The 15,942-nt window shown below is 39.4% G+C and overlaps 1 protein-coding gene across 7 annotated transcripts in view; it reads right to left on the reverse strand.

Annotated features, from left to right (window-relative positions):
• Positions 1–6,182, reverse strand: part of LOC101686782 (intracisternal A particle-promoted polypeptide) — a 48,601-nt gene extending 42,419 nt beyond the window's left edge. For 2 of the 7 annotated variants that reach the window (XM_004740429.3, XM_004740428.3), the window contains exons 1-3: positions 5,980–6,178; positions 2,871–3,209; positions 251–682 (exon numbers count right to left, since the gene is read on the reverse strand). In XM_004740429.3, the coding sequence (XP_004740486.1) occupies positions 251–682; positions 2,871–3,162 (724 nt within the window). In that variant the 5' untranslated portion in view covers positions 3,163–3,209; positions 5,980–6,178. Of the gene's footprint in view, positions 1–250; positions 683–2,870; positions 3,210–4,753; positions 4,873–5,322; positions 5,955–5,979 lie in introns of those variants that run through there. The other 5 variants (XM_004740426.3, XM_013044389.2, XM_004740425.3 and 2 more) reach the window with 5 other exon arrangements.
• Between the last annotated feature and the right edge of the window lie 9,760 nt (positions 6,183–15,942).

Genomic DNA, 15,942 nt, shown 5'->3' on the forward strand with positions numbered 1-15,942 from the left:
GAAGCAGGTTCCCTGCTGAGCAGAGAGCCCGATGCGGGACTCGATCCCAGGACCCTGAGATCATGACCTGAGCCGAAGGCAGTGGCTTAACCCACTGAGCCACCCAGGCGCCCCAAAAGTTGTATCTTACATATAGAAATGATTCAATAAATGTCCATTATTGAACTGAAAAACGAAAACATTATCACATTTCAAACAGAGAGAAAGCCACTGGATATTCACGCATTTGATATATGCAAAAAAAATTTACCTTCTATGTACTTTAAAAGCCTCTGAGGAGGTAATAAAGGGAATCGAATTGGTTCTAGCACTTCCACCACATGTTTTCTTCTTTTTCCCAGGTCCTTCAGAATCCATTGCATAGCAGCTAAGAAGACCTGGTATTCATCCTCAATACTGAGTTCTTCGCTTCGCAAAATTTTGATCAGTTGATCTTTTGTAAGCGCTAGGAACTCCTCCCCACTGTGAACCTCCAAGAAATGGACATGAATGTAGTTTTCTGTGAATTCCAAAAGATCATGGCATGCAATTTGCTCAGAGAACTGAAAGATTCCAATGCAGTTCAATGGATCAATTTGTCCTTTTAGAAATTCACAGCACAGATTAACAACTTCAGTCAACTGTAGCATGTCTGCTGCAACAATCAGCTCCTGGACATTATTCACACCTATGTTCACTATACCTAGGGAAGTAGGGAGACAAAATAACCAACAAAGTAAAAACAAACATTTGACTTATATTTAAAAAGCGTTATATTTAATTCCATGGCTAAAGCTTAGTATTTGGTGAGTAGATAGATCCTAAGTAAAAAGGCAACAAAGGATTTGTTGAAAGAGCACAAAACTTAAATGATGATACCTAACATTTATGGCACACTTATAATGGACAGAAACATTAACTGTTTCATACATTCATTTAACCGTCACTACAACCCATATAATACGTGTTATTATTTTTCCTTTCTCTATCAGTTATTATTTTTCTTTTTTCTATCAATTAAACAGAAATAGAAAGTTTATTTACTTTATTACACACTTAAAAAATGTTTTTTAGGGGCACCTGGGTGGCTCAGTGGGTTAAAGCCTCTGCCCAGGTCATAATCCTGGGGTCCTCAGCAGGGAGCCTGCTTCCTCCTCTCTCTCTGCCTGCCTCTCTGCCTACTTGTAATTTCTGTCAAATAAATAAATAAAATCTTTTAAAAAAATGTTTTTTAAGTAGGCTCCACACCTAACATAGAGCCCAGTGTGGGTCTTGAACTCAAGACCCTGAGATCAAGACCCAAGCTGAAATAAAGAGACAGATGCTTAACCAACCGAGCCACCCAGGTGCCCTCAAGAATCAGAAAGTTTAAATAATTTGTCTCAAAGTGACATGGTCAAGTGATTGAGGGTAGAGACTGACATCAAAGTCCATGCTTTTAACATAAGGTTATATGCATCTAACATTTACTGAGGCACTGGGGTGAATAAGACAGGGTCCCCATCTTCAATCTGATAAAGTGCCATACAAACATTATTCTTTAATTCTAGGTATAACCAAGAGTCCATGACATATGAGATGTTATTAAATACTTTTTTTTTAAAAGATTTATTTATTTATTTATTTGACAGGCAGAGATCCCAAGTAGGTGAAGAGGCAGGCAGAGAGAGAGGAGGAAGCAGGCTCCCTGCTGAGCAGAAAGCCCAATGTGGGGCTCGATCCCAGGACCCTGGGACCATGACCTGAGCCGAAGGCAGAGGCTTTAACCCACTGAGCCACCCAGGCGCTCCTTAAATACTTAACATTTAAGTAACTACGTACACCACTTTCTTTCTAGATGTCTTTACTTTTATATTAACATATATGACTTTGGGAGAACACTAAATAGTTAATTATATTTAGAATGGAAGAAAAACCCTGTAATGCTCCTACCTGATAAGGATAAACTCTCCATTCAATCTTATATTTCCCTTAATCCCTTTTAGGATATTCACCCCACTAAATTATTTGGCTGAAGTTTGTATTTCCAACAAGATTTATAAAGTCTGTTGGGGGAAGGCTTTCCCTTTTATATTCTCAATGCCTACTGCCCACTAGGTACTCAAAAATTTGTTTTAAATAGGGGCACCTGAGTGGCTCAGTAGTTTAAAGCCTCTGCCTTTGGCTCAGGTCATGATCCCAGCGTCCTGGGATCCAGCCCCTCATGGGGCTCCCTGATCAGTGGGAAGCCTGCCTCTCCCTCTCCCACTCCCTCTGCTTATATTCCCTCTCTCGCTGTCTCTCTGTCTGTCAAATAAATAAATAAAATCTTTTAAAAAACCAAACAAACAGATCTTTCATATTCTGTCATCCAGAGATAAACACCAACATTCTGGTCTTTTTCCTGTGCACCAAGACAAATGATTTTTTTTCTTTACAAAATTAGAGCGGTACTTATATTCAATTTTTTTTCATTTGAAATATTGTAAACACTCTTCCATAGTATATATTTAAGTAATTTGAGAGATCTAAAAAAATATTCCATGATATACACATATGCCATAATTTATTTAATCATATAATCTACTGAGGGATAATTAGATTGTATTCAATTATGTAGTTATAAATAATGTTACCGTAAACATCCTGGTACATAAATATTTGCAATATTTGGCAAATACAAATTTATGTGAAAATATTTGTACATAAATATTGTATCATTAAGTAATTCCTTATGAATAATTCCTTCCTAGAAAAGGAATACTGGGTCAAAAGATATGAAACTTTCAAACACTCATAATAACATATTGTCAAATTACTTTCCATAGAAGTTGTATCAATTTATATTCCCATTGCAATGCATGAGTGATTATATCATTCTTCACTCAAAACATTAGGCTCATGTAACATACCTGTATAAATGAAATCTAGAAGTATTTGAAAGATTCCAGCTTCAATTCCTAGAATCTGTACAACATCTTTTGAGGACTCTTTCATTCCTCCAGTGAATAAAGCTGCAAAGTAAGGACTACTGGCAGCCAAAACCAGCCGATGAACTTTAAAAGTCTCCTTCCCAACTTGCAGCTGCACATCACAGAAATGCTCTCCATTCCTCATTTTATTGATCTGGGCCAAGATGAGTTGGGCATGTTTATCAGATGAAAATGGACTATTACCAGCCTTGGGACAGTCCTCATTAGCCATGTTGACAGATTAATTAAAAGGACTGTTGCCCATAATCTGATCCTACCCTGAAAAACAAAATAGGAGACCAGAAAACATATTTTTGTCTTTAACATGTCTTCTATTGACACACATTCCCTATCCTTTAGCTTAAAATCTACTTAGGGACATAAAATACACACAAAACAAATATGGGTTTCAGGGAAGGGAATAAGCAATGGGGCCTAAAATAAATGGAGAATGATTCACAGTAGAAATGGGACCTGACTGGATGTTGCAAGATAAAGATTAACATATGAGGAGAGGGCATAAGCCCTTCTGGGTGAAATAAAGAACGAAGGGGCACCTGGGTGGCTCAGTGGGTTAAGCCGCTGCCTTCGGCTCAGGTCATGATCTCAGAGTCCTGGGATCAAGTCCCGCATCGGGCTCTCTGCTCAGCGGAGAGCCTGCTTCCCTCTCTCTCTCTCTGCCTGCCTCTCCATCTACTTGTGATTTCTCTCTGTCAAATAAATAAATAAAATCTTAAAAAAAAAAAAAAAAAAAAAAGAAAAGGCACAGGGGCACCTCGGTGGCTCAGTTGGTTAAGAAAAGGCACAAAGGCAGAAGTTTTTGTACACTGTAGTTAAGAAAGCATATACTCTAACCAAAATGAATTTTCAAAAACCAACTGTGATTGGGCCAACTGTCTGCTTACAAACCTTCACTTGGCACACTTCTCTTAGTAAACAAAGTCCTTCAAATCTCACCTCTGTCTACCTGTCCAGTCCTATCTCCCATACTCCTCTTTGAACTTAATACTCCAACAAAACCTAACAATTTGCAGTTCTCTAAAAGTGTCTCTTTCAAGGCACCCTTCCCCACCTTTTCCTTTTGGGTCTTTGTTATAATCCAAGACTCTGTTCAAACATAATTTCCTGCAGAACCTTCCCTGTTCCTCTCTCCCTGGATTTGGTGGCCATCCTAAACTCACCTATTTTTTTTTTTTTAAACTTGGCTACATCACACTATACCTTGTCAGACACTACCAAACCTATTTTCTACAGACACATATATTCTCTGAAATCTTCCTGAGAGTCTTTTAAGGGCAGGGACTATCTTTCATAGTAGTAGCACCGGTACCTCACATATATTAATATTTGTGAAATGAACGAGTACAATGAGAAATAACAATAGCTTATGTTGTTTTTGTCTAACTATGATAGCTTTTCCACACATTCTGCCAATTGCAATCCTCACAATAATTAAGAGGTGGGAAGAAAAGATATTGTTATTTGAAATGAGAGAGAAGGAAATTGTGCTCAAAGTTTCCCAAAGACACAGTGTCAGTATAATGACAGTCTCAGTATTGGAACACAGGTCTTATTACTCTAAATCTTGGGCTATTCCCACCATATCACATGCATAGGAATTATTAGGACAGGTTATAGAGAAAAGGCTTTGAAACCCAAGGACAGAAATTTAGCCATTATAGACTCAAGAGTAACTAGACAACAGTCATGTTTCAGAACTGTTATATGAACCTTCCAGGGAATGAACTGAGAGGTAGCGAAGTCCTTGAAAACAGCCTTATACAGCCTCAACAATGAAAATGGAACGGATGAATCCAACTTACTTTTTAAATAAAGAAACCATGAGATCCAGTAATATAATATATTTGGGGATGAAGCACAAGGAAAATCCAAGATGACTATGGTTTTGTAACCCAGGCATCAAAGGAAACTAGTAATAAAACTGACAGAAAGTTGTGGGCTGATGTTAGAAAAGTGGTTAATTTTATAGCATTCAGTCAAACTCATCAAAAACTAATCATCATGATTATCTAGGAATTGAGAAATTTGATTGAGAAGTTCCAAGACAGCTGCTAAAACTTCACATTAGCATTTACATAATGTCAACATACTACATTTAACTGGCATATAAAAGCAAACAGGGCATTTGTCTCTATACTGAAATTTGACCTGCAGAATATTATCAAACATCACATGGCTGTTAGGCTTTTTTTGTTTCAGATTTCTTCCCGTCAGCAGATTTTGGACCCCAGCGGCTTGATTACAAGGTACCTCCTCTGCCCCCAACTTCAAGGCATCAAGCACAGCCACTGAGCTAAAATGCTGCCTCCTGCTGAGTTCAGTCAATACCCATCCACTCCGGTAGCAGACAGCAAAAATGCTAACGTGTTACCTGCTTCTTAGCAGTTGTTGACACTATCCCACTACCAGTGAAGAACTTCATTGCAAAAGGCGACACATGTGTGACCGTGTTTCCAAAATGAAAGAGCATAACTCCGGGACACTGCATATGGATGTGAGGGACGTGCCTCAAGAGACCCAAACTTGAAAGGGAGAGATTATCAGGAAATGGTGGAGATGCCCAGAAGAATTAAAGAGGACCTATGTTTGACTTTACTCTTCAGAGCATCGGGAAGCTGTTTCAGCAAAGGGTGGCAGAAAAAACAAGCGTCAAGAAACCGAGGTTCTTTGTGCCTGAGTCGGGGACCTGGAGAGTTACCCCTAAACTGCTACGACACTACAAGCCGATAAATATTCGGCGCCACCCAAATGGCGGAGAAGGCATCTCCCACTGGTCCGGGGATAGTTGACAGGCTGGGGGCTCAGCCTTCGGAATCCCTGGTGGGGGCGGGGAAAGGAGAGGCAGGAGCCGACCAGACCAGACCAAACGAAAGGTGAGGGCGAAAACTCTGGACTATCAGAGGCACGCCTGAGCGGCCAGAGCAAACGGTTCAAGAGGCTCCTCTCCTCAGGGGTCCCAAGAGCCGTAAGAGTGAAGAGGTCATTCCCAACCCCGTCACAGTCGCACCCGGACGCAGGCCCTTCTTACCCGCCGCTTCCCCTTCCCGCCGGCGCCCGCTAAGGCCCTGCGCGCGCAGTCGCTACCAGCGCCGGCGCCGAGAGGGCGGGGGGAGCCCGGTTGGGCGGACGAGGCGGAGGAGACTGTGGCCGACGGAGGGCTGGAGGTGAGGCCGGGCCTGTTGACAAGTGCCTCTAGCGTGGCGCTGGTCCTAGTCGGATTGCGCGTGCGCAGTGTTCTTCCGCTGGCGGGTAGAGGCGACACCCCGAGCCGGACGGCTGTGACCCGCGGATGGTGTTGGATTCGCCGCAGGCGATCTGCACAGCCACGAGTCCAAGCTCTTGCCTTTTGGGGCTGGCCTGCTCGACCGTTCCCCTCAACCTACGTTCTCTCCATTCCTGTGGCGTCCCAGATAGCCAGCGAACTTTAGTGTTTGTTTGTTTGTTTTAGATTTTATTTATTTGACACAGAGAGAGAGATCACAAGTAGGCAGACACACACACACACATACACACACACCCCACCACCACCCCCCACCACCACCCCGCCACAGGGGGCTCGATTCCAGGACCAGGAGAGCACGACCCAAGCGGAAGGCAGAGGCCTAACCGATTGAGCCGCCCAGATGCCCCGAACTTTAGTGTTGAGGAAAGACAGAGATGAATCCCCGGCGCTGCGCATATATATATATATATTTATATATATATATATATTTATATATATATATATTTTTTTAACTTGAGATGTTACTTGACGTGTAACTTTAGCTTCATGTGTACAACATGATTCGATATTTCTATCTTCTCTTATTTTAAAAAATCTTATTTATTTATCAGAGAGAGAGTGCATGCACACAAGCAGGCAGAGTGGCAGGCAGAGGTGGAAAGAGAAGCTCCCCGCTGAGCAAGTAGCGGGATGCGGGACTCGATTCCAGGAGCCTAGGATCAAGACCTGAGCGGAAGACAGGGACTTAACCTGATCCACCTAGGCGTTCCAATCTCTTTATTCTTTACCATTCACTCAAATCATTTTCTAGGGTTGCCTAAGCCTGGCATTTGAATGGATGCCTACTTTGAGGAAAGGGAGAACTCCAAACATCTAGTTCTTTTCACTGTTGAACCTCGTAATATGTCACGTTCATGATTTTCAAACATTTTGACCCCGGCCGACAGTGAACAAAAACATGCTACTTCAAACCCAGTAATAACACATATGTCTATAGATGTATATATCTGAAACAAAAATTTCACAGAACCATATACTTACTGCCAGCAATTCACTGAATTTCTATTTCTTCTTTTCGATTCATTACCGAGAAGTGTTAAAAGAGACCCATTGTCTGAAAAAATTATTATCCAGGACTTGGAAATGAGCAAAAGCGATTATCTGGGTGCGCTTTTACTGTAAGGCTGGGCATTGCCTAGCAGACTTTGGAAGGATTTGAGTCCATCGGGATCTCTGACTTTCTATTTGACCAAACTATTTTGCAAGAAAATGGGCATTTAAAATCTTGTCCACTCTATAGAAAAGATAACACAAAAACATTAAGTTATATTAATCGATGGCATATTAAACCATTTTTTCTCCTAGCAAATTCAACATTCCTGGTTCTTAGCAATTCATACAGCATTTCTGTAACATTCTGTTGGCTCTCATTAATTAATATAAATAATATTTTTGACATGTGTTAATTTTATATTTTTATGACAGCCATAATTTTACCTTTTGGAAAATTATACTTCAGCACCACTAAAATTAATTTCCCAATTTATTATTGGATTGCACCCAGCAAATTTGAAAACCAGTGTAGGGGCGCCTGGGTGGCTCAGTGGGTTAAATCCTCTGCCTTCTGCTCAGGTCATGATCCCAGGGTCCCAGAATAGAGTCCCACATAGAGCCCACATCCAGCTCTATGCTCAGCAGGGATCCTGCTTCCCCCTCTCTCTCTCTGCCTGCCTCTCACCTACTTGCAATCTCTGTCAAATAAATAGATAAAACCTTTAAAAAAAGGAAACCAGTGTATATACATGGGAGCAGAACTGCTGGAATATATGGCACGTACATCTTCAATTGCACTAGAAAATACCTCTTTTCAAAACTCCAATCTATTTACATTCCCACCAGTAGTGAATGAGGTCCTTTCCTCCACAGCCGTGCCAACCCTTAATATCATTAGATGCTTAAATTTTGTATAACCTGGTGAGTGTAAAATATTTCATTTTGTTGTAATTTATATTACGTGATCACTTATGAGATCAGGCATTAAAATGATGTTTATAAGATGCTACAGACTAAATTGTGTCTGTGCCCCGCCCCCCCAAATTCATGTTGAAGTTCTAACTTAGAATGTGATGGTGTGGGCACCTGGGTGGCTCAGTGGGTTAAGCTGCTGCCTTCGGCTCAGGACATGATCTCAAGTTCCCGGGATCAAGTCCCGCATCGGGCTCTCTGCTCAGCAGGGAGCCTGCTTCCTCCTCTGCCTCACTGCCTACTTGTGATCTCTCTCTGTCAAATAAATAAATAAAATCTTTAAAAAAAAAAAAAGAATGTGATGGTGTTTGGAGATGAGGACTTTGGGAGGTAATTAGGGTAAGATGAGTTCAGGGGAATGGGTCCCCCATGATGGGATTAGTGATTTTATAAAAAGAAATACCAGAAAACTTGTTTCCTTCCTCTCTCCCTTTCTCTTTCCAGCCCTCTTTCTCCCCTTAAACCCACGAACTCACTGTGCACGCGAAGAAGAGGTCAAGTGAGCACCCAGAGGTGGTAGCTAACTGTAAACCAAGAGAGAAGCCTTGTGAGAGCTTGTTATTATGTATTAGTCTAAGCAGGCTAATACATAGCCAACTGAGTTTCTTTTCCCATGAAATAGCTATTTATGTCTTTTGTCCATTTTTTCTAGTTAAGCTTTTTTTAAAATTGATTTTTAGGAGGGTTTTTTTTTTTTTATTATAGGTGCAATCATTTTATTGCTATTCACTTTACTGTGCTTCACAGGTACTGCGTTTTTTACAAATTGAAAGTCTGTGGCAACCCTTATCAAGCAATTCTCTTGGCACCATTTTTCCAAAAGCATTTGCTCACTTTGTGTCTCTGTGTCACATTTTAGGGATATTTGGGGGATATCTCAAAATTTTCATGTTATTATTATATTTGTTATGGAGATCTATTGTCAGTGATTATGATTAATTAAATGTTCAGATGATGATTGGCATTTTTTAGCAATAAAATATTTTTAAATTAAGATATGTGCTTTTGGGGTGCCTGGGTGGCTCAGTGGGTTGGGCCGCTGCCGTCGGCTCAGGTCATGATCTCAGGGTCTTGGGATTGAGTCCCACATCAGGCTCTCTGCTTGGCGGGGAGCCTGCTTCCCACTCTCTCTCTCTGCCTGCCTCTCTGCCTACTTGTGATCTCTCTCTGTGTCAAATAAATAAATAAAATCTTTAAAAAAATTTAAAACTTTTCTGAAAAATAAAAAAAAAGTGTTATAATTTTATGTTTCACATTTAAGTCACTAGGAATTGATTCTTTTTAAATTTTTTTTAAAGATTCTATTTATTTATTTGACAGAGAGAAATCACAAGTAGACGGAGAGGCAGGCAGAGAGAGAGAGAGAGAGGGAAGCAGGCTCCCTGCTGAGCAGAGAGCCCGACAAGGGACTTGATCCCAGGACCCTGAGATCATGACCCGAGCTGAAGGCAGCGGCTTAACCCACTGAGCCACCCAGGCGCCCCAGGAATCGATTTTTTTAAAGATCTTATTTATTTATTTGAAAGAGAGAGTGAGAGAGAACCAGACTCCCTGCTAAGCAGAGAGCCCAGTGCGGGCCTCGATCCCAGGACCCTGAGATCATGACCTGAGCCAAAAGCAGGCACTTGATGGACTGAGCCACCCAGGCACTCCAGGAAACAATTTTTCCAAGTAGATTAAGATAGGTGTTCAATTTCTTTTTTTGTTAATATGCATAAGCAGTTATCACAACAGTACTTATTGAATAGTTCATATTTCCCCACGAATCTGAAATGCCAGATCTCTCTTTTTACATTTCCTTTAGGCCTGGGATCAATTCTCTGTTCAATTTCTTGGTCTATTCACCCATGCCCTACTGTTTTAATTACTATAGTTTTGTAATAAGTCTGGTAGGACAAGGTTCCACTGTGTTGTTCTTCAGCAGTGTCTTGGCTGTTCCTGGGACTCTTGGTTCTTCTACATGGATTTTAGAACAACCTTGTCAAGTTGTACACACACATATATGCAAGGTGGGGGTTCTATTAGAATTTCAGTAACTCTGTAGGACAATTTGGAGAGAATTAACATCTTTATAACATTGAGTATTCTTATCCATTAACAAAATTAAATTTTATATTTTTTTATATTTTTAAGTTTTTATTTATGTAATCTCTACACCCATTGTGGGGCTTGAAATCACAACCCTGAAATCAGGAGTTGCATGCTCTTCGCTTGAACCAGTCAGACTTCCTTAAATTTCAGAAATTTTAGAAGTTTTATAACTTTATCCATAAGGGTCTTATATATCTCTTATTAAATTTGTTCCTAAGTACTTTTATCTTTGTGTTACCATACATTATATCTTTTTAAGAATTACACTTTATGTTTGTTGGGTAAAGAAACTAAATTCATGCCTGTACACTAATTTTATAGACAACAAGCGTAAGTCCCTTATTAATTAAAAAAATATAGGTTTGTGGAGTGCCTCGGTGGCTCAGTTAAATGTCCGACTCTTGATTTTGGCTCGGGTCATGATCTCAGGGTTGTGAGACTGAGCCCTGCATGTGGCTCTGCACTAGGCATGGAGCCTGCTTCAGATTCTCTCTCTCCCTCTCCCTCTGCTCCTCACGCCCTAAAAGAAATAATTAAAAAAAAGAATATGCGCATTTGTATTTATAAGTGAGGCTGACCTTTACTTTTTCTTTATTACACTATTCTGTTCTGATTTGAGTATCAACATGATACTAACTAACCTTCTAACTCAGATTTAAGAGTGTTTCCTTTTTTCCTTTTCTTTCTCTGCATGAGTTTAAGTAAGATTGAAATTGGGTAAGATTGGAAGAGGTTGAACTTGCCTATAAAATTATGTGGTTCCATTGTTTTCTTTGTGCAAGAATTTCTATATGTTGATTCAATCTTCTTAGTGAAACTATCATGTTTTCTCTTTATTCTTGAGTCCGGTTTGCTAATTTATATTTTTCTAGAAATTTTTCTTTTTAATAAAATTTTCAAATTCATTAGCACACAATAAAAAGTACTATCATTAATAATATTCTGAAATTTTAATCTCTGTTGTATCTATAGTTATAGCTTCTTTTTAATTCTTTTTTTTTCTTTAAGTAGGCTCCACACCTGGCTTGGAGTCCAACACAGGGCTTGAACTCACAACTGTGAGATCAACACTGGAGCTAGAGAGCAAGTTAGATGCTTAACCATTAAGCCACCCAGGTACCCCTCCTTTTTAATTCCTAATATTTATTAATGGCATTTTCCCTTTTATCTTCATCAGTCTTACTATAGATTTCTCAATCATCTTCTTTTCAAAGAACTAATTTTGGCTTTGCTGATCCTCTCAATTATATCTTTGTTTCCTACTTCATTAATTTCTGCTTTTATGTTGATTATTTACTTATTTTAGTTTTCATTGAAATTACTGTTTTCTTATTTTTAGTTTAAGTTTTTGAGTTGCTTAGTTCCTGATTTTCAGTCTATTTTCTTTTAGAATCTAAGTTTAAGGTTATAAATTTCCCTCTCAGTATTGCTTATAAACATGAATAGTATCCTTCTGGAAGCTGGGCAACCAAAAAGCCCTGTTGGTTATAGTTGGTGGTAGAGACAGAGTTGTTTAGGGAAACATAATGAAATTTTCTGGCAGTAAGGGTTAAAAGCTTAAGTGCTAGAATCACAATGCCTGAGTTGAAAATTAAGACTCCGTCCTTGGGTGCCTGGGTGGCTCAGTGGGTTGGGCCTCTGCCTTTAGCTCGGGTCACGATCTCAGGGTCCTGGGATCGAGTCCTGCATCGGGCTCTCTGCTCAGCAGGGAGCCTGCTTCCCCTCTCACTCTGCCTGCCTCTCTGCCTGCTTGTGATCTCTCTCTCTGTCAAATAAATAAATAAAATCTTAAAAAAAAAAAAAAAAGACTCTGTCCTTTACTAGCTGTGTTACTTTTGGCTAGTTATTTACATTTCCTTTTCTTCAACAATAAAATGCAATGAATATTTACTTTATGGTGGTTTATAAGTATTAAACGCATTCATGCATATAAAGAATTTTATATCATTTTTAGGAATAAACATTTAGCTATTATTTTTCTTATTTATCTCGTTTTCACTGCTTGAAATAAGTAACCTTGAATTTATAGTGGCATGGATTTACCCAGTTGAATGATTTTCCTTCATTAGTGCTTTGCTGCCTGCCTAGATACAGAAAAGCAACCATTTTGATTGATCCAGGATTAAGGTTTTGCCACACAGATAGAATGAAAAGAAAAAATAGGTCAAGGTCCTTGAGGATTTTATGACAGTGGTTGAATGAACTGAAAGAGTCATTCTTAAAAGCCCCAGCAAAGTTGTTCAGTAGAGTATGTCCCAGAAAAGTCTGTGGCGGAGGTCTACTGCTTACTGAGATTCTTGCTAACTTTTTTTCCCCTGTTTTTACAGAGAGGGACTAAAGGAAAAAGGGAAAGCAGACATGAGAGTGAGCTTCATTTATCCATTTATTCAACCAGTACTTAATGAGGGCTAACAATATAGCAAACACTTTAAGTTGCAGTGATACAGTAGTGAACAAAAAATGTTCCAGGGGCACCTGGGTGGCTCAGTCGTTAAGCGTCTGCCTTAGGCTCAGGTCATGATCCTAGGGTCCTAGGATCAAGCCCTGCATCAGGCTCCCTGCTCCTTGGGAAGGCTGCTTCTCTCTCTCCCACTCCCCCTGTTTGTGTTCCCTTTCTCGCTGTATCTCTCTCTGTGTCAAATATATAAATAAAACCTTTATAAAAAAAAAAAGGAGAGGGTTCCTATTCTTATGGGATTACATTCTAAATAAGAAGGCAGAAATCAACAATAAGTGAATAAATATGTATCGGGAGACGATAAGTGTTATGAAGAGGATAAAGAAAGATAAAGAGATAAAGTGACATATTAGGGAAGGGGTACTATTCTAGACAACGTCGTCAAAGAAAGCCTTTCTAAGAAGATGACACTTGATCAGAGGACTGAATGGAGAGAGCCATGTAAAGGAGAATTCTAGACAGAAAAGTAAATGCAGGGGTGCCTGTGTGGCTTAGTCGGTTAAGCATCCGACTCTTGATTTCAACCCAGGTCATGGTCTCAGGGTTATGAGATCAAACCCCCCACTGGGCTCTGCACTGGGCATGGAACCTGCTTAAGATTCTCTCCCTCTTCACTTGCCCCTTCCTGCCTCTGCTCATATGTGGTCTCTCTCTCTAAAAAAAGAAAGAAAGAAGAGAAAAGAAAAGAAAAATAAATTCAGGGGCACCTGGCTGGCTCAATCAGTAGAGCATGCAACTCTTGATCTCAGGGTCATGAGTTCAAGTTCCACATTGGGAATAGAGTTTAGTTAATAAAAATAAAGAAAAGAAAAGTAAATGCAAAGGTCCTATAGTGAGAGTATGCTTTAGGATATTTAAGAAATAATAAGGAATCCATTGTTACTGGAGGAATATTAGCAAGGGGAAGAAGAGTCTTAGGATATGAAAGTAAACAGGTAGCTAAGAGCAATATCACCTAGTGTCTTGTATACAGGAAGGACTTTGACTTTCTTTCTGGGTAAAATAGCTATACTGTATAATGTATATAATAAGTTTTGTTTTCTGAATGACAAAAGACAAATGGCTTTCACACATTTCTGCTTATAAAAACCTGAATTACCAAAGAATTAAAAACATTAATATGAAAAGATATATATGCACCCCTATGTTTATTGCAGCATTATTTACAATAGCCAAATTATGGAAGCAACCCAAGTGTCTATCCATAGATGAATGGATAAAGAAGATGTGGTATATATATATATATATATGAATATTATTTAGCTATAAAAAATGAAATCTTGCCATTTGCAACAGCATGGATGAATCTAGAGTGTATAATGCTAAATGAAATAAGTCAGAGAAAGACAATACCATATGATTGCACTTATATATGGAATTTAAGAAATGAAACAAACGAGCAAAGGAAAAAAAAGGGACAAATCAGAAAACAGACGCTTAACTATAGAGAACAAACAGAAGTTCACCAGAGGGGAGGCAGACAAGAGGAAGGATTGAATAGGGGATGGGGATTAAGGAGTGCGCTTGTTGTGATGAGCCACACAGTGATGTATGGAACTGTTGAATCACTATATTGTACACCTGAAACTAAGATTAACTACCTGGATTTAAAACAAAACAAAAACAAAAACAACCCACCCAGTTAAACTGTCTGAGTTCAGTTATTTGAGTTCTTAAAGAACTACGTGTGTTTCAGAGATCTGATTGTTGAGCAGAAAATGGAGGGACTCCAGGGCCAGTTTTGTTTTGTTTTGTTTTTGTTTTTTTTTATCTAGCCTAGGCACTCTTCTCTCATGCCCTGATTTCTCACCTTTTCCTTGTATATTGGTTGTAAACATTGTGTCTCTGGCTAACCTTGAGACCAGGATGGACAGACTGAGGGAGCAACTGAGCAAGGGAGTTGTAAGATTGGGTGCCCCTATTTTTCTCTATTTTGTATTCCTATATTTTCAGTATCTAGGACAGTGGTTGGCACATGGGATTTGTTCAATATTTATAAAGTGAGGGGCGCCTGGGTGGCTCAGTCAGTTAAGCATCTGCCTTCTGCTCAGGTCATGATCCCAGGACCTGGGATTGAGAGCTGCATCAGGCTCCCTGCTTGGTTGGAAGTCTCCTTCTAACTCTGACCCTAAGCCCTGCTCATGCTCTCTCTCTCTCTCTTTCATAAACAAATAAAATTTTTAAAAAATATTCATTAGGGCGCCTGAGTGGCTCAGTGGTTAAGCCGCTGCCTTCGGCTCAGGTCATGATCTCAGGGTCCTGGGATCGAGTCCCACATCGGGCTCTCTGCTCAGCAGGGAGCCTGCTTCCTCCTCTCTCTCTCTGCCTGCCTCTCTGCTTACTTGTGATTTCTCTCTGTCAAATAAATAAATAAAATCTTTTAAAAAAATATTCATTAAATGAACGAATGAATAAATAACACTTCACTCTTTCAGCTTCAAGTTTATTCCTGCTCCAATTCATCTTCACCTGCAAATCAGACATGGGATTATATCACATGTGAGATTATATCTTCCTACACATGGGAAGATATATCTTCCACCCTTGCTTATATTCCTTCAGTAGTTTCCAATTACGTTCAAGAAGAAATACCATGAAATATTTAAGAGTACAAATCAGAGTCAGTGTGCCTAGGTTTGGGGCAATTTGTCTTTGGGCAAACTATTTAACTTTATTGGTAAATAGGAATAGAGAGCCTTTCTCTTAGAGTTGTGGTAATGATTAGATAATCTTATATGTGTAATGTTGCCTAGATAATTGCCAAATCCATCATTTCTTTAGAGGTGGCAAAACATTGGCTTTTAAATTCTGTCACTACTTTATCACTCATTTACTAGCAATGATACTTCTATAAAGAAATTTCCCACATCATACTCAAAGTATAGTCTATATAGTAAAGACAGGATAGAGTTGGATGCTTACTATTACTTATCAATTTTTCAGAGTAATGATTCAGGGACCTAAAAACTACCAAAGGTGACCAAAGAATAAATGTTAGTGTCATTATGAAATAATAGATATTTATTTATTTTATTTGGTTCAATTCCTTGCAGTCATTATTTTCATTAATATTCAGTTTTTCCCATTTTTGGTAAGTAGGAATCCCTTTCTTGTTGGCTCCTGTATCATTTTGACATACCACCAGTAGTCTTTGATAAGTTCTTTGCTTTCAGGCACAAGATATTTTAGGCTCA

The sequence above is a fragment of the Mustela putorius genome, unplaced genomic scaffold, assembly GCF_011764305.1.
Source record: "Mustela putorius furo isolate JIRA1106 unplaced genomic scaffold, ASM1176430v1.1 tig00003853_pilon_pilon_pilon, whole genome shotgun sequence".
Classification (NCBI taxonomy): domain Eukaryota; kingdom Metazoa; phylum Chordata; class Mammalia; order Carnivora; family Mustelidae; genus Mustela; species Mustela putorius.